This window comes from Entelurus aequoreus, linkage group LG15 (assembly GCF_033978785.1).
Source record: "Entelurus aequoreus isolate RoL-2023_Sb linkage group LG15, RoL_Eaeq_v1.1, whole genome shotgun sequence".
Taxonomy (NCBI): Eukaryota; Metazoa; Chordata; class Actinopteri; order Syngnathiformes; family Syngnathidae; genus Entelurus; species Entelurus aequoreus.
In genome coordinates, this window is record NC_084745.1 from 36,831,073 (window position 1) to 36,858,878 (window position 27,806).

Sequence of the window (27,806 nt, forward strand, 5' to 3'; positions counted from 1 at the left end):
CTTATTTTTCTTGTTCATCCAGCAATTCCACGAGGCTGCCTACTTGGCAGACGACAGACAAGATCTCCTGAACGCCATCAACACCTTCCTGGATTGCAGCATTGTGCTGCCACCATCGGAAATGGGCGGGGACGAACTCCTTCGTTCTGTGGCTCGTTTCCAGCGAGAGATGATGCGCAAGAGGGAGGAGGGAAAGCTGTCAGAAGAACCAAAAAGCCTGGAAGAAAAAGGTTGGCTTCTCAGTAGATGGACACTGTGTGTGTGACGGACACTGTGTGTGTGACGGACACTGTGTGTGTGACGGACACTGTGTGTGTGACGGACACTGTGTGTGTGACAGACACTGTGTGTGTGTGTGTGTGTGTGTGTGTGTGTGTGTGTGTGTGTGTGTGTGTGTGTGTGTGTGTGTGTGTGTGTGTGTGTGTGTGTGTGTGTGTGTGTGTGTGACGGACGCTGTGTGTGTGTGTGACGGACGCTGTGTGTGTGTAACGGACACTGTGTGTGTGTAACGGACACTGTGAATGTCACGGACACTGAATGTCACGGACACTGTGAGTATCAGGGACACTGTGTGTGTGACGGACACTGTGTGTGTGACGGACACTGTGCGTGTGACGGACACTGTGCGTGTCACGAACAATACATGCGACTGACACAAACCGTGCGACTTACATGAACTATTAACGTACTTTTTGTGACTGACACTGTTCGGCTGACACTGTGTGCAACTGACAGGAACTATGTGACTGACACTTTGCTACTAACAGTGTGCGCAGCTAAAACAAACTATGTGACTGACATTATGTGCGACTGACACTGTGTGCAACTAACACAAACTATGTGACTGACACGAACTATGTAACTGACTGACACAAACTGCGCAACCTACACAAACTTTGGGACTGACAGTGTGTGTACTGACACGTTGTGTGACTGACTCTGTGTAACCTTGTGTCCTTCTGTTACCCAGAAGCCCTCATTGCACCTTCAAAGAAATCAGATGACCCCTTAAAGCGCAGCAGGCGCCCCTTTGGTGGCCTGGTGCGAGACGTGCGACGCCGCTACCCAAAATACATCAGTGACTTCAAGGACGCCCTTAACACCCAGTGCATGGCCGCCGTCATCTTCATCTACTTTGCCGCCCTTTCTCCAGCCATTACTTTCGGAGGCCTCCTGGGTGAGTGCCGACAAAAAGGACAAAACATTTGACACATACCTGAGACGTTAAAGTGTGTTTGCTCTCAGGTGAGAAGACGGACGGTCTTATTGGTGTGTCGGAGCTCATTGTGTCGACAGCAGTGCAAGGCGTTGTTTTCTGCCTGCTAGGAGCGCAGCCTCTTTTGGTTGTGGGCTTCTCTGGACCCCTCATGGTGTTTGAAGAAGCTTTTTACACTGTGAGTAACACTCTTTGTAAACGAGGCGCTTAAAAGCAACACAATGAAGGGTGTCCTCTATTGCTACATAGTGTAATTGCAGTAGGTTCACGTTATCCTAATCATTAATATGGTTAATATAAACCCACTGTGTCATTTCAGAATCAGAATCAGAATAGTTTTGTTGCCATTGTTTGAGAACGGGTTCACAAACTAGGAATTTTTCTTGGTGCAATCGTGCAACATAAAACACATATAACACATATTTGGTAATAAAAAGAGCTGTAACTGAGCTATCAGATCTTGTTATAGACTTAGAAGGAATTCAAGGAATTCAAGGAGCTACTGTAAGAAGTTATTGTTCATGTGCCTGATGGCCAAGGGGAAAAAACAGTTCAGGTGGCGGGAGGTGTGGGTCTGGATGGAGCGTAGTCTCCTGCCTGAGGGGAGAGGGGAGAATAGTTTGTGTCCAGGGTGAGAAGAGTCAGCTGTGATCCGACCCACATGCCTCCTGGTCCTGGAGGAGAACAAGTCCTGGAGGGATGGGAGCTTGCAGCCAATCACCTTCTCAGCAGCACGTACGATGCGCTGCAGTCTATGCTTATCCTGAACTGTGGCGCCGGGGAACCACACGGTGATGGAGGAGGTCAGGATGGACTCTATGATGGCTGAGTAAAACTGCACCAGCATCTCGGTCGGCACCTTAAGTTTCCTCAGCTGCCACAGGAAGTACATCCTCTGCTGGGCCTTCTTGATGAGGGAGCCGATGGTCGGCTCCCACTTGAGGTCTTGGGTGATGGTGGTGCCCAAAAAACAGAAGGAGTCCACAATGGAGACGGGGGTGGGAGAGTCAATCAGGGTGAGGGGGGATGGTGGGGCTGTGACTTTCCTGAAGTCCATGATCATCTCCACTGTTTTCTGGGCGTTCAGCTCCAGGTTGTTGAGGCTGCACCAGGACGCCAGCCAGTCCACCTCTCTCCTGTAGGCGGACTCATCGCCATCCGAAATGAGCCCGATGAGGGTGGTGTCATCCGCAAACTTGAGCAGTTTTACGGACTGGTGACTGGAGGTGCAGCAGTTTGTATACAGGGAGAAGAGCCAGGGGGAGAGTACACAGCCCTGAGGAGTACCAGTGTTCGTGGTTCGACTGTCCGAGACAATCTTCCCCAGCCGCACGTGCTGTCTTCGGTCTGTCAGAAAGTCATTGATCCAACAGCAGAGGGAGTCGGGCATGCTGAGCTGGTAGAGCTTGTCTCGTAGCAGTCCAGGGAGGATGGTGTTGAAGGCAGAGCTGAAGTCCACAAACAGGATCCTAGCGTAGGTTCCTGGGGAGTCCAGATGCTCCAGGATGAAGTGGAGGGCCAGGTTCACTGCATTATCCATAGACCTGTTGGCTCTGTAGGCGAACTGCAGTGGGTCCAGGAGGGGGGCGGTGATGTCCTTGAGGTGGGGCAGGACCAAGCCCTCAAAGGACTTCATGACCACAGACGTCAGCGCAACCGGCCTGTAGTCATTTAGTCCTGTGATCCGTGCTTTCCTGGGGACAGGGACAATGGTGAGGTCTTAAAGCAGGACAGCATGCGGCATAGCTCCAGAGAGGTGTTAAAAATGTCAGTGAAGACAGGAGCCAGCTGATCCGCACAGTGTCTGAGAGTGGAGGGGGAGACACCATCCGGCCCGGGGGCCTTCCGCGTATTCAGCTTCAAGAACTGCCGGCGTACATCCTCTTCTCGGATGGAGAGGGCCTTTACAGTCCTATGATGTTCTTGGAGTCCTGTGATGTCCTTGGAGTCCTTTAACTCCTTTAATGAAGTGCTGGCATTGGTGGGGAGGGTGACGGTGGGGGGAGCAGGGCTTTGATGAGCTGAAGGCCGTTCATGACGACAGTAATGTGTGTTGAGGCCCTGAGCGAGAGTCCGGTCATTCAGTCCAGTCATTCAGGGCCTGGGGGGTTTTGGGCTTATAGTTCGTAAGGGCCCTTAGCCCTCTCCAAACGGCCGCAGAATCATTGTAGCGGAACTGTTCCTCTGGACGGTTAGAGTACACAGATTTAGCTTTCTCCACTTCCCTGTTGAAGTGGTACTTCGCTTCTCTGTAGGTACTCCGGTCCCCGCTTCTCCACGCAGCCTCCTTCTTCTTGCGCAGCTGTCGGAGCTTGGGTGTGAACCAGGGCTTGTCGTTGTTATAACAAGCCCTGGTGCGCGTTGGAATGATGCGGGCCTCATTGAACTGTATGTATGAGGTCACAGTGTCCGTATACTCGTCCAGATTGTCCGTGGCCGCCCCAATTGCCTCCCAGTCTGTCGTCTCCCAACATGCACGCAGCTCGTCCACAGACTCGTCTGTGAAACACTCAATGGTTTCAGTCTCTGTCTGTATGAAGGGATTAAGTGCACCATCACGTGATCTGATAGTCCAAGAGCAGCGCGCGGGACTGCATGAAAAGCCTTGCTAATTGTAGTGTAACAGTGTTCTCCTCTCTGGTCTGGCATTTAATAAACTGCCTATACTTTGGTATTTCCTGGCTCAAATTTCCCTTGTTAAAGTCACCAAGCACGATAACAAGAGACTCCGGAAAAGACTGTTCCACATGTAAGATCTGTCCTGCAAGCGTGCGCTGAGCATCACGCACGTCCGCGCCGGGTGGGATGTAAACAGCCACCAGAATGAATGAAATGATCTCACGCGGTGAGTAAAAGGGCTTACAGTGAATGAAAATATATTCCAGAGAGCAGTGTTTGGATATCACTGTCACGTCTGTACACCAGTTGCTGTTGATAAAGAAGCAGACTCCACCGCCTATTTTTGTGCCGGAGAGCTCCGCGTCTCGGTCCGCGCGGAGAAGATGAAAGCCCTCCAGTTGAACCACGCTGTCCGGGACACTCGCGCTCAGCCATGTCTCCGTGAAGCACAACACACAAGATGAGGAAAAGTCCTTGTTTCTTCTCATCAGCAATGCTAGCTCATCCATCTTGTTGGCAAGTGAGCGGACGTTGGAGAGAAAGATGCCTGGTAGAGGCGTGCGTAATCCCCGTCCGCGGAGACGGACAAGGGCGCCCGCTCTCTTTCCTCTTCGGTGCGGTCTCCCTCTTTTGATCAAAGAATGAATCAAATCCGCAGCTGACGCTAAGATGACCGGTAATAAGTCCATAGGGATGATGGATCTGATGTTCAGTAGCTCTTCGCGAGTGTAAGAGCACCCGGACACACAATTTACGCACAAAAACAAACAAAACAGAGCGCACGAGAGCACAGAGGCAGCCTTCATCGGCGCCATGATGATGATATATATATATATATATATCATATATATTTAAATCTCATATTTCAATTCACTTCCTGTTCAGCTGTAACATGTTCCAAGTTAGCTGAAGCTGTTGTCAGTAGAGGTGGGCGATTAGTACAAATCTTTATATCCATCTTCTTTCTTAGACAGTTTTCAAGATCTGATGATTTTGTGACATTTTTTTTGTCTTTTAACTTGTTGATCATGATTATAACCTGGATGAAACACTAATAATAAAACAAATGTATTTTTATCAACAAACATATTTGAAGAATTTATCAAATAAAGTAGTATTCCCTTTTATTATTCGTACAAATTCTTTGGCTTTTTGCGCCAAAAGCCCTCAATTTTCCAATGAAGTATACAAATTCTTTGGCTTTTTGCGCCAAAAGCCCTCAATTTTCCAATGAAGTATTTCCAAACTTTGTAAACCATCAAACTATTTAGAGTAGTGGTTCAATTTACAAACTTGATTCTATGACGAAGCTCGCAACTCAAAAACACTTTTCTTCAAATCAACAGCACAATTTTAACATGTCACATGCCTTTTAAAAATAAACATAACTTTTAGATAAGACATATTGTATGTTCTGTATGACATATTGTATAAAAAACAATAGAATGTTCTACTACTAACTACAGTAATGTGTAATGTAATAATAATGTACAGCATATACTTTGGAGAGTGGACTGCTACGGTATTTCCTTCCAGCTGCTTCTCCGTCAACACACCATCAGCAGCGTTTCCATATTTTCCAGGATAAATGTCCGCCATTTGGATATTATTTTAATATTCTCTGCTGGCATTAGACTAATTCTGCTTCCATATGGTGCTTTGGCAAGTTTGAGTTTGATGATTTATTTCTTTAATTCAATGACTATCATCCACTTCTTCTCAGCAATGTCCTTCAAACTGACTTTCTTCCTTCCAAGAGTTGGGAAAAACAAAATTATTTTTGATTACAAGCTATAAGCTAATGCTAGCGACTCGAGTAAGACCAGATGTTTTGATCTGGTCTTACGGAGTTCACTGTGGCATTTGATACGCCAACTAAAGGCGGGGATGCTAGTAACTTAAAGCATAACGATTAGACGAGACAATTCTTATCTCAAAACACTCTTAATTTGGGGCACTCTTAAGTTGAGGTAACACCATAAAACAATACATAAATATATGCCAAACGTGAATGAAAATGTAGCAGAGAAATAGTAGTATTGATCCGATACATACTGTATATTACCTTGGTATCAATCTACCCACCTGCTGGTCAGGACATTCTGTCTTCAGTCTGGTCTAACGGTGGTGGTCTCTCCCCAGTTCTGCAAAGCCAACGACATGGAGTACCTGACAGGCCGCGTCTGGATTGGCTTCTGGCTCGTGGTCATTGTGCTCGTCACGGTGGCCTTCGAGGGCAGCTTCCTGGTGCGCTTCGTCTCTCGCTTTACGCAGGAGATCTTCTCCTTCCTCATCTCTCTCATCTTCATTTGCGAGACCTTCATGAAGCTTGGCAAGGTAAAAAAGACCAAAGAAAAACATCCTCTATGATATTAAATGCAGCTGACTTAATCTCTGCACCTGCTTCAGAACTGAGTTAAAGCTTTGCTGACTGATTGGATTTGAGAGTTTTTTGGATTGCGGATTTATTAATCCTGGCTTATTTTTGTGTCCATTTTTACAGCAGTGATTGGAGTTAATCGCAATAAGAATATGCTGACACAAAACTAATGAGAGCCTTAAATGGTCTTTGACAGTGTTTCTCAAACTGGTTTAACTAATGACCAAAATTGAAATAAAGCAGCGTAGTAGGCCTAAGTATTCACTAAAACAAGCCCGAGTTTTTATTTAACAAATTGTTTAATGTTTTTGGCCACTCTAACTTTACACCCAGTTTAAACAGCAACACTGTGTTTGAATATAGGAAAATAAAATACTGATCACCTAATTGATTCTTTGGAGTACCACTAGATGGAGCCCACGTACCACTAATGGTACACATACCACAGTTTGAGAATCATTGGTGACTGTCTATAATTCGTATTGACATGTAGCCTCTTTGTTGCAGATTTTCAAGCAGCATCCACTGAGACGCTGCCCCCTCGCACCTTTGAACGCCACCGCCACCGCCAACACCACCTTTGAAAACGTCACAGCGCTGCCAATCCACGGCACAGACATGGCACAGGCCGCTGGTCCAACTGGCGAGCCCAACACGGCGCTGTTCTCGTTGGTTCTTATGGCGGGAACCTTTTTCATCGCCTTCTACCTGCGCAAGTTCAAGAACAGCGCCTTTTTCCCTGGCCGGGTAGGAAGAGAATTGTTCGTCCCACAAAAGCCTGAAATGGATTTGTTGTAATTACCGTTTTGTGTTTTTGAAGCTTCGCAGGATTATTGGAGATTTCGGGGTGCCGATTGCCATTCTCAGCATGGTCTTAGTGGACTACAGCGTGGATGACACTTACACACAAGTAAGCATCAACGCCTCCGAACTTTTTCCTTTGAGGGCCGTACACTGAAAAATTAAAAGAATGCATGGGACGTTTTGATATATTTCATTTTAAAAGCCAATACAATATATGCATTTTTTAAAGAAAAAAATTGCCTGAATGTCAGCTTTGTGTCATTAGTAGAAGTGCATGATAAATATTGTACAGATAATTATCATGCCGATATGAGGAAGTATGACTTCACATGATACAATTAACATAAAAAAAAACATGAGATTGACATGAGAAAAATAAGGCGAGATTACCTGTACTGTGCTTTAGGTGACTTAGGCTGAGCAAATCAAGGTCTCCTTTTCTCCTACTCGTGTTGTAAACTTCCCCTGATCTCGTTAAAAATAAACATGGTGTTTCGGAGGAATACATTTCATGTGCTATTTTCACTAAATGTTCTGCAAAAATTCCATCGCACTTCAACACATTAAACCTTACCAGCCATCTAAAATGTCAGCATGGTTTTAAAAAGCCTACAAAGAACGCATGCCGGCCGCTAAAGAAGCTGCCCTAAAGCCAGCCGCAAAGAAAGGTGTGCATTAACTACGGTTAAATGTGCATTTAAAAAAATGATAGATTTAAATAAGTTAATCAGTATGGTAGTGATGGGATCGGCAGTTCTTTTGACTGTACTGAATCACTAGAATCAGTTCCTTAAAATGATTCGTTCAAAAAATTTGTTCACCGAATCCCCCACCCCCCCACCCCCCAAAATAAAAATAGGAGTGGGGGGGGGGGGGGGGGCGTGCGTAGTACAGTACAGTGCAGACATTCGCGGGAGAAGCAGCAAATAGGCGCCCACACAACACTACCGCCCCTCCCTGAATCACGTTCGCGAACGACACAACACTAGGGGGGCGCCCCTTAGTACAGTATGTAGTACAGTACAGTGCAGACATTCGCGGGAGAAGCAGCAAATAGGGTGAACGCGAGTGCCCACGCACTGCGTAGGGACTCGCATTAATCTAACAACAACAACAGTTGCAGTAGAAGGGATAATAATAAAAATAATAATATGAATCAGAATTGATCCCCAAGGAGAAATTTATTTTTGTTACAATAACTGTGTAAATAATAGCCTATGTATGTGTACATACATTAGTTATTATTTTTATTTTAAATCTTCTCAAAACAGCCTGCCCTATACTTTACCCCCCGCCAGTAGACTGCTAGTAGACTAGTAGTCTACTCTCATAACTTTATGTGTTGAGATAATGGGGACGTGTGTTTGTTTTCATGTGGCTTGTTTTCATGGGATCGGCAGTTCTTTTGACCGTACTGAATCACTAGAATCAGTGACTGACACAGAACCACACTGTGGCCGCAGTTCAGTACGTGAACCGAATCACTTCTGCAGTTCTTTTGACTGTACTGAATCACTAGAATCAGTGACTGACACAGCACCACACTGTGGCCGCAGTTCAGTACGTGAACCGAATCACTTCTGCAGTTCTTTTGACTGTACTGAATCACTAGAATCAGTGACTGACACAGCACCACACTGTGGCCGCAGTTCAGTACGTGAACCGAATCACTTCTGCAGTTCTTTTGACTGTACTGAATCACTAGAATCAGTGACTGACACAGCACCACACTGTGGCCGCAGTTCAGTACGTGAACCGAATCACTTCTGCAGTTCTTTTGACTGTACTGAATCACTAGAATCAGTGACTGACACAGCACCACACTGTGGCCGCAGTTCAGTACGTGAACCGAATCACTTCTGCAGTTCTTTTGACTGTACAGAATCACTAGAATCAGTGACTGACACAGCACCACACTGTGTCCGCAGTTCAGTACGTGAACCGAATCACTTCTGCAGTTCTTTTGACTGTACTGAATCACTAGAATCAGTGACTGACACAGCGCCACACTGTGGCCGCAGTTCAGTACGTGAACCGAATCACTTCTGCAGCAGCAGTACAGTTTAATTGCAAATCAGCATTATTATAATGATGATGATAGCTACTAAACAACATCAACAACAACAGTTGCAGTAGAATGGATAATAATAATAATAATATGAATCAGAATTGATCCCCAAGGAGAAATTTATTTTTGTTACAATAACTGTGTAAATAATAGCCTATATATGTGTACATACATTAGTTATTATTTTTATTTTAAATCTTCTCAAAACAGCCTGCCCTACACTTTACCCCCCGCCCCCGCAGAGCAGAGAGCGAGAGCGTTGTCGTTCACTGAGTGATTCATGTCGTTAATCCGCGGTGAACGAATCGTTCGCTCAGTCCCTCCCCCCGCCCTCTCATTGGCTGCGTCGTTCGCCGACGTCGAGGGTTCAGTGAGTCACAGAATGCGCCAGTTCCACTCATACCGGCATGGTCGCGGCGGAGCTCAACTGAACTGAGAAAGGAACGAATCAGTTCATGAAGTGATTCGGTTCAGTACATTCACTCAAAAGATTCGTTCTTTCGAACGAATCGTTCGCGAACGACACAACACTACAGTATGGTGAGAAGCAGGAAGTTATCAGTATCGTCTTGAAAAAACCCACATTGTGCATCCCTAGTTTTTAGTGTCAACATTTACATTCTTTCTCATTAATGTACACATCTTTGCCCTTTTAAAGGATACAATACTGCACTTTTTTTTTTCCCTTTGTCCAGAAACTGAACGTTCCCAGCGGTTTATCTGTGACCAAACCTGACAAGCGAGGATGGTTCATCAGTCCGCTAGGCAGCGAGCGCGAGTTCCCTATCTGGATGATGTTTGCCTGCTGCTTACCCGCCATGCTGGTCTTCATCCTCATCTTCATGGAGACTCAGATCACCACGTGAGGCCCTCTTCATTTACGTCATTCTTTTGCTTGAATATGGATTTGGAGTGCATTAGAAAGTGGAAAGGAGGACATCGCTTTCTTTGACCACATTGTCATTTATTTAGAAGTATATTGCGCAACACAATGAACCAATGTTGAAATAGCTTAGGGAAACTGCTGAGCCGGCATAAATAGTAAAGAATTTGGCAACATTTTAAAGAGCAGGCTAAAGCTACCCACTAATGATATTTGAAATGATGCTTGTGCCATCTTGTGGCACTAAAAAAAAAACATCAGGAGATTATAATGTTTTTTTTACCCAAAGAGTGTGTTAGCATTTTCCTTCAAAATTGTGTGTTTCTTCTTTAGCCTGATTGTTAGCAAAAAAGAGCGCATGCTGGTCAAAGGCTCCGGCTTCCATCTGGACCTGCTCCTCATCGTGGTGCTGGGCGGCACCTCGGCCCTCTTCGGCCTACCGTGGATGGCGGCCGCCACGGTCCGCTCGGTGACCCACGTCAACGCCCTCACAGTCATGAGCAAGGCCGTCGCCCCTGGAGACAAGCCCCGCATCCAGGAGGTGAAGGAGCAGAGGGTGACGGGGCTGCTGGTGGCCATCCTGGTTGGTGGGTGTCGCCGCATGTCTCGCGTCGCCTTGTTCAAAGGAGGACGTCTCATTTGTCTTCTCCCCTCCAGGTTTGTCCATCGTTATTGGGGACCTCCTGCGGAAGATCCCGCTGGCCGTGCTCTTTGGCATCTTCCTCTACATGGGGGTTATGTCACTCAACGGCATCCAGCTGACCGAGCGCATTATGCTGCTGCTCATGCCGCCAAAGTACCACCCTGACCACAGCTACGTCCGCAAGGTGACAAACACATCACGCTTACCTTTCAACATAAAATCATTTTTAAACAGGATCATTAAAGAAGGATTCATTTGTCAGTTAATTTGACAAATGAGTAGAAACCAGAGATTGATCTATTATCAGCGCCGATATTTATCATTTTGACGTATATCGGTATCGGCCTTTTTTAAAATGTTTGTTTATTTTTTACAACTACAACATTACTATATCAGCAGATACAATGTATATGACACCAATATTTAGTATTAAAAAAATTGTGAAGTAGATAGTAATAACCACTGCTCAAGCACCAGCCTGTTTGCCCTATGTATGAAATTTTTCTTTTTTTTAAATTAGTTTAAGAATAAAATTACTCTTATTGTCAATAATTCTCCCTAAATATGTTTTGATATCTGACAGGGCATTAGACTTCTTTTGAGATTTCTTCTCCGGTTTGATTTCACTGCCCACTCGCGCGTCAGAGTTTCATGTTCTGTGGTTATATCAAATAGCTACACAACAGAGACATGACAACAACAGAAAAGATACCTCTGCCAAAATTCTAAACTTTTTGTAAATATTTTGACAAATAGGTGATGTATTTTATAAGTAAAGAAGAGCAGGCAGCAGCTCACACATTCTCATACTTTCTGTAACATCCAGGAAAAAATGTGCGGGGGGTGTATATTGTAGCGTCCCGGAAGAGTTAGTGCTGCAAGGGCTTCTGGGTATTTGTTCTGTTGTGTTTATGTTGTGTTACGGTGCGGATGTTCTCCCGAAATGTGTTTGTCATTCTTGTTTGGTGTGGGTTCGCAGTGTGGCGCATATTTGTAACAGTGTTAAAGTTGTTTATACGGCAACCCTCAGTGTGACCTGTATGGCTGTTGACCAAGTATGCCTTGCATTCACTTGTGTGTGTGGGAAAAGCCATAGATATTATGTGATTCTACCGGCACGCAAAGGCAGTGCCTTTAAGGTTTATTGGCGCTCTGTACTTCTCCCTACGTCTGTGTACCACTCCGTACAGCGCCGTTTTCAAAAGTCATAAATTTAACTTTTTGAAACCGATACCGATAATTTCCGATATTACATTTTAAAGCATTTATCGGCCGATAATATCTGTAGTCCGATATTATCGGACATCTCTACTTACAATACATTAAATTCATAAACCGCTATAAAATTGAGTAGATGGCGAGTTATTGTGATGAAGAGAAATCCCATATTTTTACAAATTTTCCCAGGAGAGTTCCCATATTTTGAAATGCAAATGTTGATGGTCCTCTTAGACACATGTAATAAAGGTGTTTGTAAAACCCCCTGATGTTTTTTGGTGCTAAATTAACCACAACATTAGCGCTACATAAAATACTATCTCGCTACTGATCCGAGGTTTCCTAAAGTTATCTCAAAAAAAACAACTTAAAGCCTTATCCAGCTGTTTATTGATGTATATTATTCATGTTTAAATCATTTTTATTGGAAATTAATATCGACTTCAAAAATCGGTTATTGGACCTCCTTGACTACTAATAATAGTATCGACCCTGAAAAAAACATCCGTCAATCTGTAGTAGAGACACAATGAATAATTTATCAATATATTGATCCATCATTTTGTTGATTTTGCATCCAGGTGCGAACGCTGCGCATGCACCTTTTCACCTGCATCCAGGTGGTGTGTCTGGCCGCGCTGTGGGCCGTCATGTCCACGCAGGCGTCGCTGGCCTTCCCCTTCGTGCTCATCCTCACCGTGCCCGTCAAGATGTTCCTGCTGCCGCGGATCTTCAACGGGCGGGAGATGCTTTGCGTGAGCGTGCCGCCACCGCAAGTCGTTCCTCCGTCCAGATAACACATGACCACATATCCATGTTGTTTCTGTCCTTGCAGCTGGATGCGGACGACGTGGAGCCCACGTTCGACGAGCGCGAGTGTCACGACGAGTACTCTGAGATGCACATGCCCGTGTAGCTGCCCAGGCTGTGAGTTTCCTCCTGGAACACCTCCTCATCAGCATCACCTATTAGTGACAAAACAAGCCAAGAGGGGACCTTTAAGGCCCACTTCAAGAACAAGCGGTCATGTAGGTTTTTATTATTCATATTAAATAGTATTTCAGGGGATTCCAAATGATCTGACAACGCTATCACGTTAAATCGAGTTGCAAAGTGATTCTTTTAGCCCTGAAAGGTTGTTTTGATTCACATTGAATATGTGATGAATATAGAGGATGCCTTCCTTTATATTCACACTTACTGCTGTTCAAGTTAGTTTTTTGCGTCTGTCATTGTTTTTCTTTTTTAGCTTACCAAGTGCCTTACATGACATAACTGTGTACTGGGAGGATTTTGATCCGAGTCGTCTTTTGCCTTATTTTGACAACCTCTCACTTTACTTTACCCGTCTCTTGAAGAAGCTAGTAGCACTTTTAAAAAATAAAATAAAATAAATGAAGACACCAAATCAGACGAGTAACTTTAACTCAATGTTTTAAATCTCCAAGTTCGTATTGTTTTATGCTTACTGACTGACTACCTGTCATTATTGTGTTTTTAACCGCCGACAGCAGTTTAGAAGATTGCCCAGCAGAGGGCAATATACTTTTCTGCCTCGAATATTATTTTAGTTGTTTTTTTTTAAACAGCAAAACAACACTTGCTTACACATTAGAGCCACTAACACATGTTGTTAGTAGAACGCTAACATAGTCTGCAGAGTTATAAATACTAAAAACTGTAAAATTGAGTTGTCACTTGGGTTGTTTGTGGGATTGTTTGTTGTCACTACATTGCCAAACTCTCATAGGCTCACATCCTACTAAAAATTTGACATTCCAGCATTAATCATTGGCGAATAACTGTGTGAAAACATATACAGTCAACTGCATTTTGAGCAAAGACTTGTGGAGACAATCTCAAATTGCGTTGGTGAGAGGGAAGGATCTTAAATTGTGTGTGGGGGGGATGTTCGCGTGTGTGTGTGTGTTGTATGTCATGTTTTTTCAGCTGTGGCATGGATAGGTAGCTTTGAGTGTGTCAAAAAAGAATGTCCTGTTACTGTTAAGTGTTGATGTTTGCGATATTGTGCCTGTTTGCTGTCACAAATTTGCACAAAATCTCAAGTGCCTGCAGGGTACTTAGCAAGAGATGGGCTGCAAGCATCCAGTAAATGAAAAATAACTCTTATTTATCTATCGCAATGTGAGCCCTTACTGCTGTTATTGGGGTCATTTGGAACACACACACACACTGATGAAGGGGATTGTTTTTGTTTGCTTGTGCTGCTTGTGGATGATGTGAAGGTGCTCTGTGTGTGTCAGAATGATGAACACAGAGGCCACTACTGATGTTCCCTTGTACATTTGACGGTTCAAATATTGATGACAAATAAACGCTATTTTCTATTTATTGTGGGTGTCTTCTTGGCTCGGCATAGCATTTAACGTTACATGTCGTTATTTATGTTAACATGACAGCTAAAAAGCTAACTGTATCCCTTACATCTGGTTAACTCGGGCCGGGGGTCAGCCACCCGCTGCTCTTGAGCTGCTCTTTGGTGCCGCCCTAGTGGCTCCCCAGAAGCATTTTTTTAAAGTATTGAAAATGGAAAAAGATGGGGGGAAATCATTTTTTTGTTTTAGAATGTTTTTTGTTTGAGGACAAACATGACACAAACCTTCCCAGTTGTTAGAAAGCCCATGTTTAATATGTTTGTGTGTATGCTTCACTGATGAGAGTATTTGGTGAACATCGTTTTGTCCTCATTTTGGCGGTTCTTGAACTCAGCATAGTGTGGACTGTGACACAACAGTTTGTTTACATGTAAAATCTTCCACTCCTTTGTCTCATTTTGTCCACCAAAAGTTTCATGCTGTGCGTGAATGCACAAAGGTGCACTCTGTTGATGTTATTGACTTGTTGGAGTGCTAATCAGGCTATTTAGGCTAGCTGTATGTACATATTGCATCGTTATGCCTCATTTGTAGGTATATTTGAGCTCATTTAATATCCTTTACTTTTACCCTCTTTGTATAAAATTTAGTTTTGCATGCCCCAGTGACACATTATCTGTATGTAATATTGGCTGCATTTCAGATAGTTTGTGTGCCATGTTGTTCCAGACCACAGCAAACGTTACCCAGCTTGCCAAAGATTGTAATAAATATATTAATATAAGACAGCCTGCCGTTTCCTTTAACTTGGACACACCGTTGGCCATTAAAAGCCAGTAATTTCCAGGAGTTATGTCACTTTCTAAGTGGCCTCTGATTTACTAATGGAGTCATTTTGATAGTAGTCTATTATAGCTTATATAGACACTTACGTCATGTGTTGCTTTTATACGGCTTTTCATTTTTTGCGGCTCCAGACGGATTAGTTTTTTGTATTTTTGGTCCAATATGGCTCTTTCAACATTTTGGGTCGCCGACCGCTGGGTTAACTGCTTAGAATTAGCATTTTCAGTACCCGGATGTTGCACTCAACACGCCTCAAATGGTGAGTGTGCAGCGAGGCCGTGAAATTCATGCTTTCGGGAACTAAGTAGGCAGTGTATATGGTAGTATATTCATATGGTGTATAAAGTAGTATATTTATTCAAGTGTACTGACAGAAGTGTTCGCTATGAGCCACATATCCCACTAACTATCGGGTCGCCAAACGCTGTCTGTACTCCGGAATTAGCCAATTAAGCTCGTGATCTAGCAAATTTAAATATATACTTTGCACTTTTATGTGTTTTTAATATCAGAAAGTATCCCTTCCAACAATTTGTGTCGATAAAACTATACTCTGAATGTATTTTAAGAGCGCTACATGATGCTAACCAGTGACTACTCCCAACAGAAGCGATATGCCGCAATGTATTCTGGGAATTGTAGTATCAGTTGTGAAACATGGTTAGTCACTGGCTTGTTTAGACATGAAAAATGATTTTGCAGTCAAAATTGCTTACTTGTTGGGGTTAAAAGACAAGGTTCGAAGAATACTGTGCTCATTATTTAATGATGCACTGTTTATCTCAACATTAGCAATACAGTTAAAAAGTTGAGTGAAATTTGATTAATGCAATCTAATTAATCTTATGAAATTCAATTATACAAAACCAACTTTTCTTACCTGTTCCCTGCTGTTGTGTAGTTGGGATCTGCGTAAGTCCCGAAAATTTGAAATCAAACCGTGAGGCATTGCGGGAATATTTATAAAACAATCTTGCCTTCCTTCATCCTTTTGCTGAACGAGCCGTTTGGAATTTTCCCCAAGTGGGACGTCTTTTCCAGATTTGACATTAGAGGATTATCCAAATATGGTGCAAATTTACCCAGAGTGCTTTGCGTGTGCCCGCCACTTGTAGTCAATAAGCTCCGTATTTTTCTCTTTCCTCTTGTTGTGGGGCAGACTGGCTCGTACATGGACATGCATCCTCCACTGTTGCCATTTTTAAAACAAAGTAGCATAAAGTTTGAAATTAATTTAAATTGTCAGTAAACTCATTATAGGCTTTATAACTACAGCAAAGATGGTGGGGAGAAGACGCTGTTGAAGTGGAGGCACGTAAATCAGACAGCCCACAAAATGGCACATCCTGAAGAGACGGTCAGAAAGCGGCCTGAAAACGGTCTGTAAAACATAATATATGCAAAATATTGACCAAAGAACAACTATTACATGTTATGTAGACAACAAGGAAGTGTTGTAAATGTAGAAAAAAACCATAATTTGACCTCTTTAATTGATCATTTGACACAAACACTTCATTTAAAATGATGTAAAAGCATTGTATGTTGGAAAATGGCTGCCCTAAAATGTGAAGATGTTACTGTAAATGCCAGCATTCCACACGGTCTGTCCCCACAGGCTGTCTCCTCTGTTTGGGGGAAAAAAGAGGGCAGGATGTTCCCCGAAACAAAGAGGGTGGTACGTTATTTAGTCTGACTGCGACAGAAACAAGAAGGAAGATGGCTGCTTTGCTGCTGCTGTTGCTCAGTGCTGGAGCTTTGTGTACCTGTGCTGATGCACAAGAGGCTTACAGTAACCTTCCAGAAGCCCTCAAGAAAGGTGTAGACTTGTCTCTGGAGAAGCTCAACGCTCACAACGGAATCCAGAATCATTTTCTCTTCTTGAGGAGTGTCACACAGTCCAACGTGGAGGTACTTTTCTTGCTTTAGCTGACCTGTGACCTTTTCAAAAGAATATGAGGATTTTCATTTATATGGATTTAATTCTCTCTATCTTCTCCTCCAGGCCGGATTCGATGTGGTCTACATCTACCACCACTTCTACCTTAAAGCCACCCGATGCCAAAAAGGAACAGTGGATCCAGCAGGGTGTCACTTCAGGAATGACGTTGTAAGCACGTTTACGGGAAGAAGAAAAAAATGCGGAATGTGACCACAACGGCTTGTCCTTACTTGTTTTTGTTTGCTCCCGTGCAGCCCATGATCGACTGCGCCATTTGTTACAAAACATTCCAAGGAGAGATTGAGCAAGAGCCGAAACCGTACCTCAACTGTCTGCACAAACCGGCCGTCACAGCGGTGGGTCCCTTTTGGTCTGCTCTCGTGTTTCTGGCTGTTAAAAAGCAGAAATGTCTAACGTTTCTCCTGGATTTCTATTGGCAGGAGGTGAAAGTGAGCAGAGTGGAGCATTGCAACAGGTTGGCATACAGCAGCGGAGCAACAAACCTTCTGGCATCGATCGGAACAAAGTGAATGTTGACTTGTGCAAATGTATTTGTCCTACTTATTTTGACTTCTTCTGGAACATTAAAGCAGAGTCAGTCTATTTGTTATGATCAAGCTATTGTAATGTCACAGTGTTGAAAAAAATATAATGGAGTTTAAATAGGCAACAAAGTTCCTGTCTATGTATGGCCTTCTTTAAAGCATTCAAACCATTTACAATTCTTATTTCTTCCTTGATTGAAAATTACATTATAAATATAATAATACATTATATTTATATATATATCATATATATAAAAATAACATAATAAATTACAAAATAAAACCTGATTTGAAAGTATTTGCAGCAAATTCAAGACAACACTGCAGTATTATGCTGTATTACCTGTAATACCACTTTTGTCCTTGTGAGGTGAGAGTGAGTCAAAATGGAGTGAAGCGGGAAGTAAACAAAAGGGTTATCAAAAGCAAGAAAGAATGGAAGCGTATTTACAAAGGGTCGTGCAAACCTTAGTCATTTGTGTCATCAATTTTTAAGCGAGTTATGAAGCATTTATAGACCAGGAAATGAAAATCGACCTTTTTACCAGCTAGTTTCGTCTCATGCTACGGAAGTTAGCATTCCTAAATTGTGGTAATAGTGACAGATTGTCTGGCAGCACAGCGCTTCCTGTTGGTTTGGAGTGTAAGTGTAAATTGTAAGCAAAAATGCAATAAATACTTGCACAGACTTTTAGAAATATTTTCGGTTTTCCACTATTAGTTAGAAAAACTCCAGATAGTTAAAAAGAACGCTTTTATGTAGAGATGTCTGATAATGGCTTTTTTTGCCGATATTCCGATATTGTCCAACTCTTAATTACCGATTCTGATATCAACCGATACCGATATATACAGTCGTGGAATTAACACATTATTATGCCTAATTTTGTTGTGATGCCCCGCTGGATGCATTAAACAATGTACCAAGATTTTCCAAAATAAATCAACTCAAGTTATGGAAAAAAGTGCCAACATGGCACTGCCATATTTATTATTGAAATCACAAAGTGCATTATTTTTTTTAACATGCCTCAAAACAGCAGCTTGGAATTTGGGACATGCTCTTCCTGAGGAGGTTGAGGTGGGCGGGGTTGAGGTGGGAGGTGTGGGGGGGCGGGGGGCGGGGTGTATATTGTAGCGTCCCGGAAGAGTTAGTGCTGCAAGGGGTTCTGGGTATTGGTTCTGTTGTGTTTATGTTGTGTTACGGTGCGGATGTTCTCCCGAAATGTGTTTGTCATTCTTGTTTGGTGTGGGTTCACAGTGTGGCGCATATTTGTAACATTGTTAAAGTTGTTTATACGGCCACCCTCAGTGTGACCTGTATGGCTGTTGACCAAGTATGCCTTGCATTCACTTGTGTGTGTGAAAAGCCGTAGGTATTATGTGACTGGGCCGGCACGCAAAGGCAGTGCCTTTAAGGTTTATTGGCGCGCTGTACTTCTCCCTACATCCGTGTACCACTACGTACAGCGGCGTTTTAATAAGTCATACATTTTACTTTTTGAAACCGAAACTGATAATTTCCGATATTACATTTTAAAGCATTTATCGACATCTCTACTTTTATGTTGTTTTCTCTTCCAAATGAAGTAAATCCTAGTTGATGTTCCCTCTGGTTAGAACTTACCATTAGTGATTGTTTGGTTCATTGGCTAAAACCTTTGTGACTAATGTGTTCGGATGTATCCACAGGTGCCACATCATTAAAGACTTTTGCCATAAGTGACCCACTTTCCCGTAAATGTATCCTACAGGGAGCTGAACCGTGACAAAAGTGGGCCCCAGACACCCCTATTGACCTTTCAAATTGTTTTGAGTCTCCTCATTGCTCATTGACCTTGTTTCCAGGATGTGGCTGAGTGGGCCAAGTGTGTAAAAACACAGAATGTCATGCAGCTGCATGTTTTTGTCAAGACAAGCCTCAGTGTGACTCCCCACAGGCTTTTACTGGAAGAGGAGATAAAAAGTTGGCGCAGAAGCTGCTAGACGGTCCTTGTACTGAGTCCTCAGCAGCCTTAGCAGGACTTGTTTTGGAGCTTGGTGTTTGCCGGAGAGACAGACAGACGGACACAAAGGGTTGTTCACCCCGCAGTGGACTTTCACTCTGAGGAAAATGGCGGTCGTGTTGAAGCTGCTGCTGGTTTGTGTTGGAGGAGCCCTTCTGCAGTCGGCCCAAGCCCAGGATGCCTACGATCAGCTCCCAGAAGACTACAAGAAAGGAGTGGACCTTGCCTTAGTGCATCTCAACTCTCATTCTGGGGTGCATCACCATTTTCGCTTCCTGAGAAGTCTGGAAAAGTCAGACGCTGAGGTAAAACTTCCAAATATACAGTACTTCACTCCATTTTTTTTTAAACTATCATTTTATTTATTTGGAGCAAGTGATTTATTGATTGTATACATTTAAAGTGGCATATTTTTAGCAACACATTTGTTTACCTTTGGTCATTAAATTTGTGCAAAACAATATTAAGCTTTTTGTTTTCATGCACAAGTTTTCCACATATTTTTGTGTATTTCAAGCAAATTGAAGCATTTAAACCAGGGCTATCAAACTCATTTTAGATCAGGGGCCACATGGAGAAAAATATACTTTCAAGTGGGCCAGACTGGTAAAATCTCGGCACGATAACTTCAAAATAAAGACAACTTCCGATTGTTTTCTTTGATTAAAAAATGATTTTGTTGTTGTTGTTTTTACACTTACATGTTGCGGTTAATAGTATTCTATCTTTATTTGTCGTTATTTATACTTTCTGAAGAAATTATGTGATAATGTTCATTAGTCAACTCATTGGTGTTAATTTTAAATCTATCAAGATAAAAAAAATAATATCAAAATTAAATTACAGGATGTTATTTATGTAGTTTGATCATTTTCCTCGACTGGTGCACTAACATCATGTGTTTTTTTTTACATATGTAGCATCATCTACAAAGATACAAAGAATTGCTATTGCGACATCCAGTGGACACATTTAGAACACTAGTTTATTTCTCATTTTTATACTTAGCAAACTCATCCCGCGGGCCGGTTAAAACCTGTTCGCGGGCCGGGCCTTACGTTTGACACCCCTGATTTAAACTCTATTTTACAGCACACTTTGAGATTCAGGTCAATGCAGATTAGATTATCTTGCATATATCCTGCCGGATCATTCATAGATCCTTGGTCTTTCTAACTTTGTTTCTCAAGCGTCAAATGTAGTACACTATATATATATATATATATATATATATATATATATATATATATATATATATATATATATATATATATATATATATATATATATATTAAAATATTTATATATATATATATATTAAAATATTTATCTATGCTTCATAGGTTTGAAACTAAAACAGAACACTGGGATATCTCCTAAATATGTGTAGTGACCTCAATAGGGACTTTCAAATTAAATATTCACATTTAGATTGCATGCAAACAGTCGGAAAATATATTTTCTATCGAAAGAAAAAATGCGAAATACCCCCAAAAATTGTATGATTGATAAATACAATTATTTAAACATATTTATATATTTTTTCTGTTTAGTGGTGTGTCTTCAGTGTTGCTTTTGGTTGTTTGTTGCAGTGTGGCTTCAACGTGAAATACTACTACCACCACTTTCAACTGAAGCCCACCAGGTGCACCAAAGGAAGGCCTTCCAAGGAACAAAAATGTCCCTTCAGGAACGACAGAGTGAGAAATAATATGATGAGTATTTTGCATGTGAACATGAGGATCATTGACCGTATGTCCTTGCAGCCTCTCATGGACTGCGCGGTGTGTTACAAGACTGAAGAAAACGACATCCGAGCTGAACCTACGCCTTACGTTCACTGCATTCAGAGGCCCAGACTCACTCAGGTATCTCCTCTCTTGATAAGCTGAATGGACAAAAGTCTTGGAATACCTTTTAATCCACTTTTTTTTTAAACGTCAATTTGGCAATTGTTTGCTTTCAATATGACTAGCAAGTCCATAAAATACATAAATTCCCCACAAAATATTTACACAAACACATCCTGTAGATATCATTAGGACCCTCCCTTTTAGGGGGGGAATAGTCCACCCAGATTATTTAGTTCTACGGCTGTCCAAAATGATGACAAGTGTCTAGAATTTAAGTTTAACAATTCATTCGACAAAAAAGGAGTAAGTACAAACAATACTAACACCAGCGCTGGTAGATGGAACCGAGCTCACTAAAAGTCGAAGCGATCTCTAAAATGGTCGCCCGCCTCTCACGCTTTTGTCCATCTTGGCTGCAACACCTTGACAGGGATCAAACTGAAAGTTAACATTCTTCTCCATTCGTCTCGTTCCTGGTACCTCTTTTCCAGAACCTAAATGAGATTCAATGTGTGGGTTTTGCAAGGAATAGGAAACACAGGGTGCATTCATGTCATGTCCTCCAACATAATGCTCATGTACAGTTTAGTTCACTCCGTCCAAAGGTGGAAAAATAGTCCTCTAACAATATCCCAATACTTTTGTCCATGTGGTGTATATCTGCTCAGGTCATTTTAGCAAGTGGGCCTTCAAGAACAATTGTTGTTATTAATCTCATGGTTTTTACCTTCTAATTTAAGGAAATGGTGACGACCAGGCAGGAGAACTGCAAACAAATGAACTACAACACCGGAGGTCTGACACTTTTAGCTGTGCAAATGTAATACAAACACACAAAAAACAGGTGTAATGTCAAACAAGATGCTAACAAATCTTAAAGTAGTGTGTTGCATGAATCTCATAATGCAAGTGTAACAGCTTTTATGCGACAATCTATCTCGGCTTTGCTGACCATTTATGTAAGGTTGGTTCATTAAAAAAAAAATCAATTTCATGTGTGTGGAGTCTTGTCATCTTTCACTTAAAGTTTGCCAATTGGGGAAGAACGGGCCTGTTTGTCAGACACATTATACATTTTAAAATTATTTTATGGGATTTTACAGAATAGGTATAAGGCTCACCTACATAGTCTTTTCTAGAGTATCAATCAATAAATCAATCAATCAATGTTTATTTATATAGCCCTAAATCACAAGTGTCTCAAAGGGCTGCACAGAGTAAGACTTTTTGTGTTTTTTGTGTAAAAAAATGTTTAAAATATTCAGCTCATCAGTGTTTGTAAAGTTTTTTTTAACGTCAGTTTAGTTTGGTATTAGCTAGCTAACAAGTAAAATGGTTATTTGACTTGATGCTAGCAAATAATGCCAGCTGTGGTTGGTCGTCACATTTTATCCGGGCTTGGTTGTCACACACATGATCATCCATGCGTATCACATGCAGGGTGGCCCAAAATATGTTTGGTGTTTATATTCCTTACTCATTTTGTGTTAAGCAATGCATTAAGATATGTATTTGTGAACTTTGCAAATCAACTTTCACCTCACAATGAGTCAGAGTGTCTTGGAATGAGAATTAGTTTAAAAATGAGTGGTATACAGTTTTCACCTTAATTTTTAATTGAAGATGTTTCGAAAAGAAAAAAGCGCCCATTGTTGAAGAACCATTTTGTCTCTTGGTGCATTGACGAGCACCTTGTGCCAAGAACAAATCTCATTAATAGTGAGAGTGAACTGTCAGAGTAAGGCCTCACCTCCCTCACTATAAATATAGAGGTGGTAAATGTAGAGGGAATGGGTGATTACAACGCACATGTGTGATTACGACATATGGTTTCTATTGCACCCACTCATAAGCAGATGATTCAATAGTCATCAAGACGAGCAGAATATTTCACACGTTGAAGTGAATTAAACATGGAAATAGGACAGCAACATGACGCACGCTTACATCAGAGCTTTTTCCAACATCCTGACTTTCTCATTTAGCTTAATTTGGGTCAACAAGATGACATAATCAATATACATTTTTCATGTACTGGATTTGAAATTAAATCATATTTTGTGTATTTATGTCTTGCATGTATGGAGGAATGGAGCAATAAAGAAGAATCTTTCTCAAAGAGTAAAACCAGCAGATGGCAGACTAGAATTGTGCTGGCCTCAATATGACTGCACTACTACCGTAATCCTTCTCAAGAAGACCACAGCTCAAGCTGAAACACGCGTTACAGTTTGCTCTGAATTAAAAAAATAAGTGATTACGTTTTAGAATTTCATAACTCCGGTTTTCCATTACAATCTTGACACGCAGTAAGCTGGTTGCGTGTCGTTGCAATCGTAACCAGTATTTGCAGGCGCGCTAATTTAACGCTATTACGGTAACTGTACGCCATCTGTTCACTCTCACACAGACGATACTGCACATTTGAGTATCAATCCGATAACAAGTAGATGCAGGTCCAGTATTAACAATACCAATATCTTACGCAATTTTTAAACAGATCTTTGAATGTTTTTTGCCTGTAATTTTTGATTATTATAACAATCAAAACATAATTACATTAAAAAGATTATATTTTATGGAAGCAAAAAATATCAAGAAACCTACAGATATTTGTATTGCAACCAGAGAAATAAAGTAATACAAGTATCCCCTTACAGTAGCAAAATCAAGTTCCATCCATCCATTTTCTACCGCTTGTCCCTTTCGGGGTAGCGGGGGGGGGGGGGGGGGTGCTGGAGCCTATCTCAGCTGCATTCGGGCGGAAGGCGGGGTACACCCTGGACAAGTCGCCATCTCATCGCAGGGCCAACACAGATAGACAGACAACATTCACACTCACATTCACACACTACGGCCAATTTTAGTATTGCTAATAAACTTATCCCCTAAATCCCTCATTCTTTATTTTCATGTACATTGTGGGTGTCTAATTCAGTAAAAAAAAAAAAGTAAAATTCCATTCCGTTTTTTCAGGTGGTCTGTCATAACGTTTTTAGCGTTCAACCAGACATTGTGAGTTTTTGTATTAGTGTTCCTTAAAATAGATAAACCGGCTCCTAGACACATTTTTTTCTCTAATTTGGCCCCCGAGTCAAAATAATTGCCCAGGCCTGATATATGGAGATATCTGCTGACGTCACACTTGGGGAAAATGTCCCAAATTGGGCAAATTCCAAACGGCTCGTTTGGAGAAAATATAAGGGAAGGCAAGATTGTTTCACAAATACCCCCACAATCAGATGATTATGCAAAATAATTAAATAAAAAATAAAAAAATACTTTTGACTTTTTGCCCCAAAAGCACGTGCGTGCATCAACATGTGAAAATATAATCAAATGTGTAACATTATGAACAATAGAACACATGTATATTAGTAATAGTAACTAAAAAAAATGTTTTCGTTTTTCTGGTATCGATTGGTATTGATATTGGTATCGACCCTCCCACCCCCTCCGAGCACACACACGGTGCTGGCTTGGACAGAGACACACACACACATACACACACATTCGGAGCTTCGCACCTATCGGCTACGACCATAAATCATCCGCCATAAAAACCAGCGAGCCATGGAGCTACCGCATTGACCCGGGAGCTTTCCACGTCGAACCCGCCTTGCGTGGACTGCCTACGGCGAGTTAGGCGCGAGGGTTTAGCAGCCTGACTTGAGTATTTAATTCCGAGCTAGCGAGTTGCGACCATCTGGTGTGCTTTTTATCTTAAAGGAGGCGTGGCGTCTCTCTTTACCAGGAAGACAACCGAAGTATTGCATCTTTATTTTCCCCATTGAAATGTTTTGAGCGTCACGCCGGCTACAGCGTCGTCCCGTGGGGCTTAATCCCGCCTCCGCGGCAGTAAAACAAGGCAAGAACGCGTCGGTGCTCGTGGTGATACTGCGGGCGGAAGAGGGGGCTGCACTTTGCCACCGAACAGCCTGAAAAATGACGATGTCCGTCCCGGAGAGGAAATCGGGATCGGAAGGAAAAGAGGAGGAGAGCGAGGATGAGAGCGAGATCCTGGAGGAGAGCCCCTGTGGACGCTGGCAAAAGCGCAAAGAGCAGGTATGGTGGGCGTGTCTACTACGGACGTGCATCTTTCCACGTACGTGACTGGAGTACATAAACATTACGTCCACTTTTTTTTCAGTGCTCAATCTAATGACATCCAATACATGCATTGACAAAGTAATAACGCTCATTATTGATTGACACCATTATAAAGGTATTTAACATGCATTATCAAATATATACAACATAAAGTAAATATACAACATAACAGTGTTGGCGTTAACGCACTTTTTGTGTCTTTTTACGCATTGAAATCAGAAAGGACGCGAAATTCCGGAAGTCCGTGCGCCCCCCCGAACACGGATTTTATTGTATTTTTTTCTCACCGATTATTGCTTTCCGCCTGTGTTTTGTTTTGTTTATATTTGCCGGGGGGAGGGGTGGGTATATTTTCAAGTATTTCTTATATATATATATCCATCCATCCATTTTCTACCGCTTTTCCCCGCTATTCCTTTCGGGGTCGCGGGGGGCGCTCGAGCCTATCTCAGCTACAATCGGGCGGAAGGCAGGGTACACCCTGGACAAGTTGCCTCCTCATCACAGGGCTAACACAGATAGACAGACAACATTCACACTCACATTCACACACTAGGGCCAATTTAGTGTTGCCAATCAACCTATCCCCATGCAGGTGCATGTCTTTGGAAGTGGGAGGAAGCCGGAGTACCCGGAGGGAACCCACGCAGTCACGGGGAGAACATGCAAACTCCACACAGAAAGATCCAGAGCCCGAGATTGAACCCAGGACTTCTCAGGACCTATATATATATATATATATATACAGGTATATATATATATATATATATAAATAAATAAAAAAAAAAAAAAAAAATATATATATATATATATATATATATATATATATATATATATATATATATTAGGGGTGTGGGAAAAAATCAATTCGAATTGCGATTCTCACGTTGTGCAATTCAGAATCGATTCTCATTTTTAAAAAATCGATTTTTAAAAAAATGTATTTTTATTTTGTATTAATCAATCCAACAAAACAATACACAGCAATACCATAACAATGCAATCCAATTCCAAAACCAAACCCGACCCAGCAACACTCTGAACAGCAATAAACAGAGCAATTGAGAGGAGACACAAACACGACACAGAACAAACCAAAAGTAGTGAAACAAAAATGAATATTATCAACAACAGTATCAGTATTAGTTACAATTTCAACATAGCAGTGATTAAAAATCCCTCATTGACATTATCAATTGACATTTATAAAAAAAAAAAAAAAGGAACAATAGTGTCACAGTGGCTTACACTTTCATCGCATCTCATAAGCTTGACAACACACTGTGTCCAATATTTTCACAAAGATAAAATAAGTCATATTTTTGGTTCATTTAATAGTTAAAACAAATTTACATTATTGCAATCCGTTGATAAAACATTGTCCTTTACAATTATAAAAGCTTTTTACAAAAATCTACTACTCTGCTTGCATGTCAGCAGACTGGGGTAGATCTTGCTGAAATCCTATGTATTGAATGAATAGAAAATCGTTTTTTAATCGAGAATCGTGTTGAATTGAAAAAAAAAAAATCGATTTTGAATCGAATCGTGACCCCAATAATCGATATTGAATCGAATCGTGGGACACCCAAAGATTCACAGCCCGAATATATATATATATATCGGTAGGTTGTGAGTTCAAACCTCGGCCGAGTCATACCAAAGACTATAAAAATGGGACCCATTACCTCCCTGCTTGGCACTGAGCATTAAGGGTTGGAATTGGGGGTTAAATCACCCAAAAATGATTCCCGGGCGCGGCACCGCTGCTGCCCACTGCTCCCCTCACCTCCCAGGGCGTGAACAAGGGGATGGATCAAATGCAGAGGACACTTTTCAGTAAATGGCTCACTTAAGACGATGGAAATATGTTTTCTTTGTTCCACTCATGTGCTGCCTCTTTTTTTTTTACACTTATCCAACAAAGTTAGATTAGCAAACAGCTGACGTCCCCGCTTCAGGTGCGGCTTCATACTCCTCCGTAAATACGTTTAAAAGAGTCCGTCCACTTCTCGTAGCTTCGCGTATCGAAATAAAGTTTGTAAAAATAATAAACTACTATAAACTGGATATAGTTTTAAGACTTTGGCTAAGTAAAAAACACTGAAAAATAGTTCCACTGATCAGCATTCTTTAGCACGAAGATGCCCCACAAAAGTTCCTGCATTTCGAAAGCTCCTTTCGTTCTTCTTTCTCTCCGGTGTCAATTTTGTTGTAATAGAAATACACAAGAAATAAGAAATAAACAAGTCGCTGCGTATATTTCAATGGCGGTTGTGGGTTTGAAAGAGAAGTTTCTGGAGCGCCCCCAACTGTGTTCAACTAATCAGCATTCGA

At 41.9% G+C, this 27,806-nt stretch overlaps 2 protein-coding genes and 1 long non-coding RNA gene across 10 annotated transcripts in view; 2 read left to right on the top strand and 1 right to left on the bottom strand.

Annotated features, from left to right (window-relative positions):
- Nucleotides 1–14,181, top strand: part of LOC133630093 (anion exchange protein 2-like) — a 46,462-nt gene extending 32,281 nt beyond the window's left edge. For all 7 annotated transcript variants that reach the window (XM_062021376.1, XM_062021378.1, XM_062021377.1 and 4 more), the window contains 11 exons: nucleotides 23–230; nucleotides 971–1,177; nucleotides 1,246–1,394; nucleotides 5,978–6,172; nucleotides 6,723–6,962; nucleotides 7,036–7,125; nucleotides 9,783–9,949; nucleotides 10,304–10,557; nucleotides 10,628–10,797; nucleotides 12,413–12,586; nucleotides 12,667–14,181. In XM_062021376.1, the coding sequence (XP_061877360.1) occupies nucleotides 23–230; nucleotides 971–1,177; nucleotides 1,246–1,394; nucleotides 5,978–6,172; nucleotides 6,723–6,962; nucleotides 7,036–7,125; nucleotides 9,783–9,949; nucleotides 10,304–10,557; nucleotides 10,628–10,797; nucleotides 12,413–12,586; nucleotides 12,667–12,747 (1,935 nt within the window). In that variant the 3' untranslated portion in view covers nucleotides 12,748–14,181. The remainder of the gene's footprint in view (nucleotides 1–22; nucleotides 231–970; nucleotides 1,178–1,245; nucleotides 1,395–5,977; nucleotides 6,173–6,722; nucleotides 6,963–7,035; nucleotides 7,126–9,782; nucleotides 9,950–10,303; nucleotides 10,558–10,627; nucleotides 10,798–12,412; nucleotides 12,587–12,666) is intronic.
- On the bottom strand, nucleotides 12,242–17,427 carry LOC133630094 (uncharacterized). Its single transcript, XR_009821191.1, has 3 exons — nucleotides 17,186–17,427; nucleotides 16,096–16,394; nucleotides 12,242–12,796 (listed from the first exon to the last, which is right to left on the bottom strand). It is a non-coding gene; the product is annotated as an uncharacterized LOC133630094 (long non-coding RNA).
- A 7,404-nt stretch (nucleotides 17,428–24,831) lies between these two features.
- LOC133630095 (nuclear receptor-binding protein 2-like) overlaps nucleotides 24,832–27,806 on the top strand; it is a 39,705-nt gene continuing 36,730 nt past the window's right edge. The window contains exon 1 of one of the 2 annotated variants that reach the window (XM_062021384.1): nucleotides 24,832–25,424. In XM_062021384.1, coding sequence (XP_061877368.1) covers nucleotides 25,305–25,424 — 120 coding nt within the window. In that variant the 5' untranslated portion in view covers nucleotides 24,832–25,304. The remainder of the gene's footprint in view (nucleotides 25,425–27,806) is intronic. The other variant, XM_062021385.1, reaches the window with a different exon arrangement.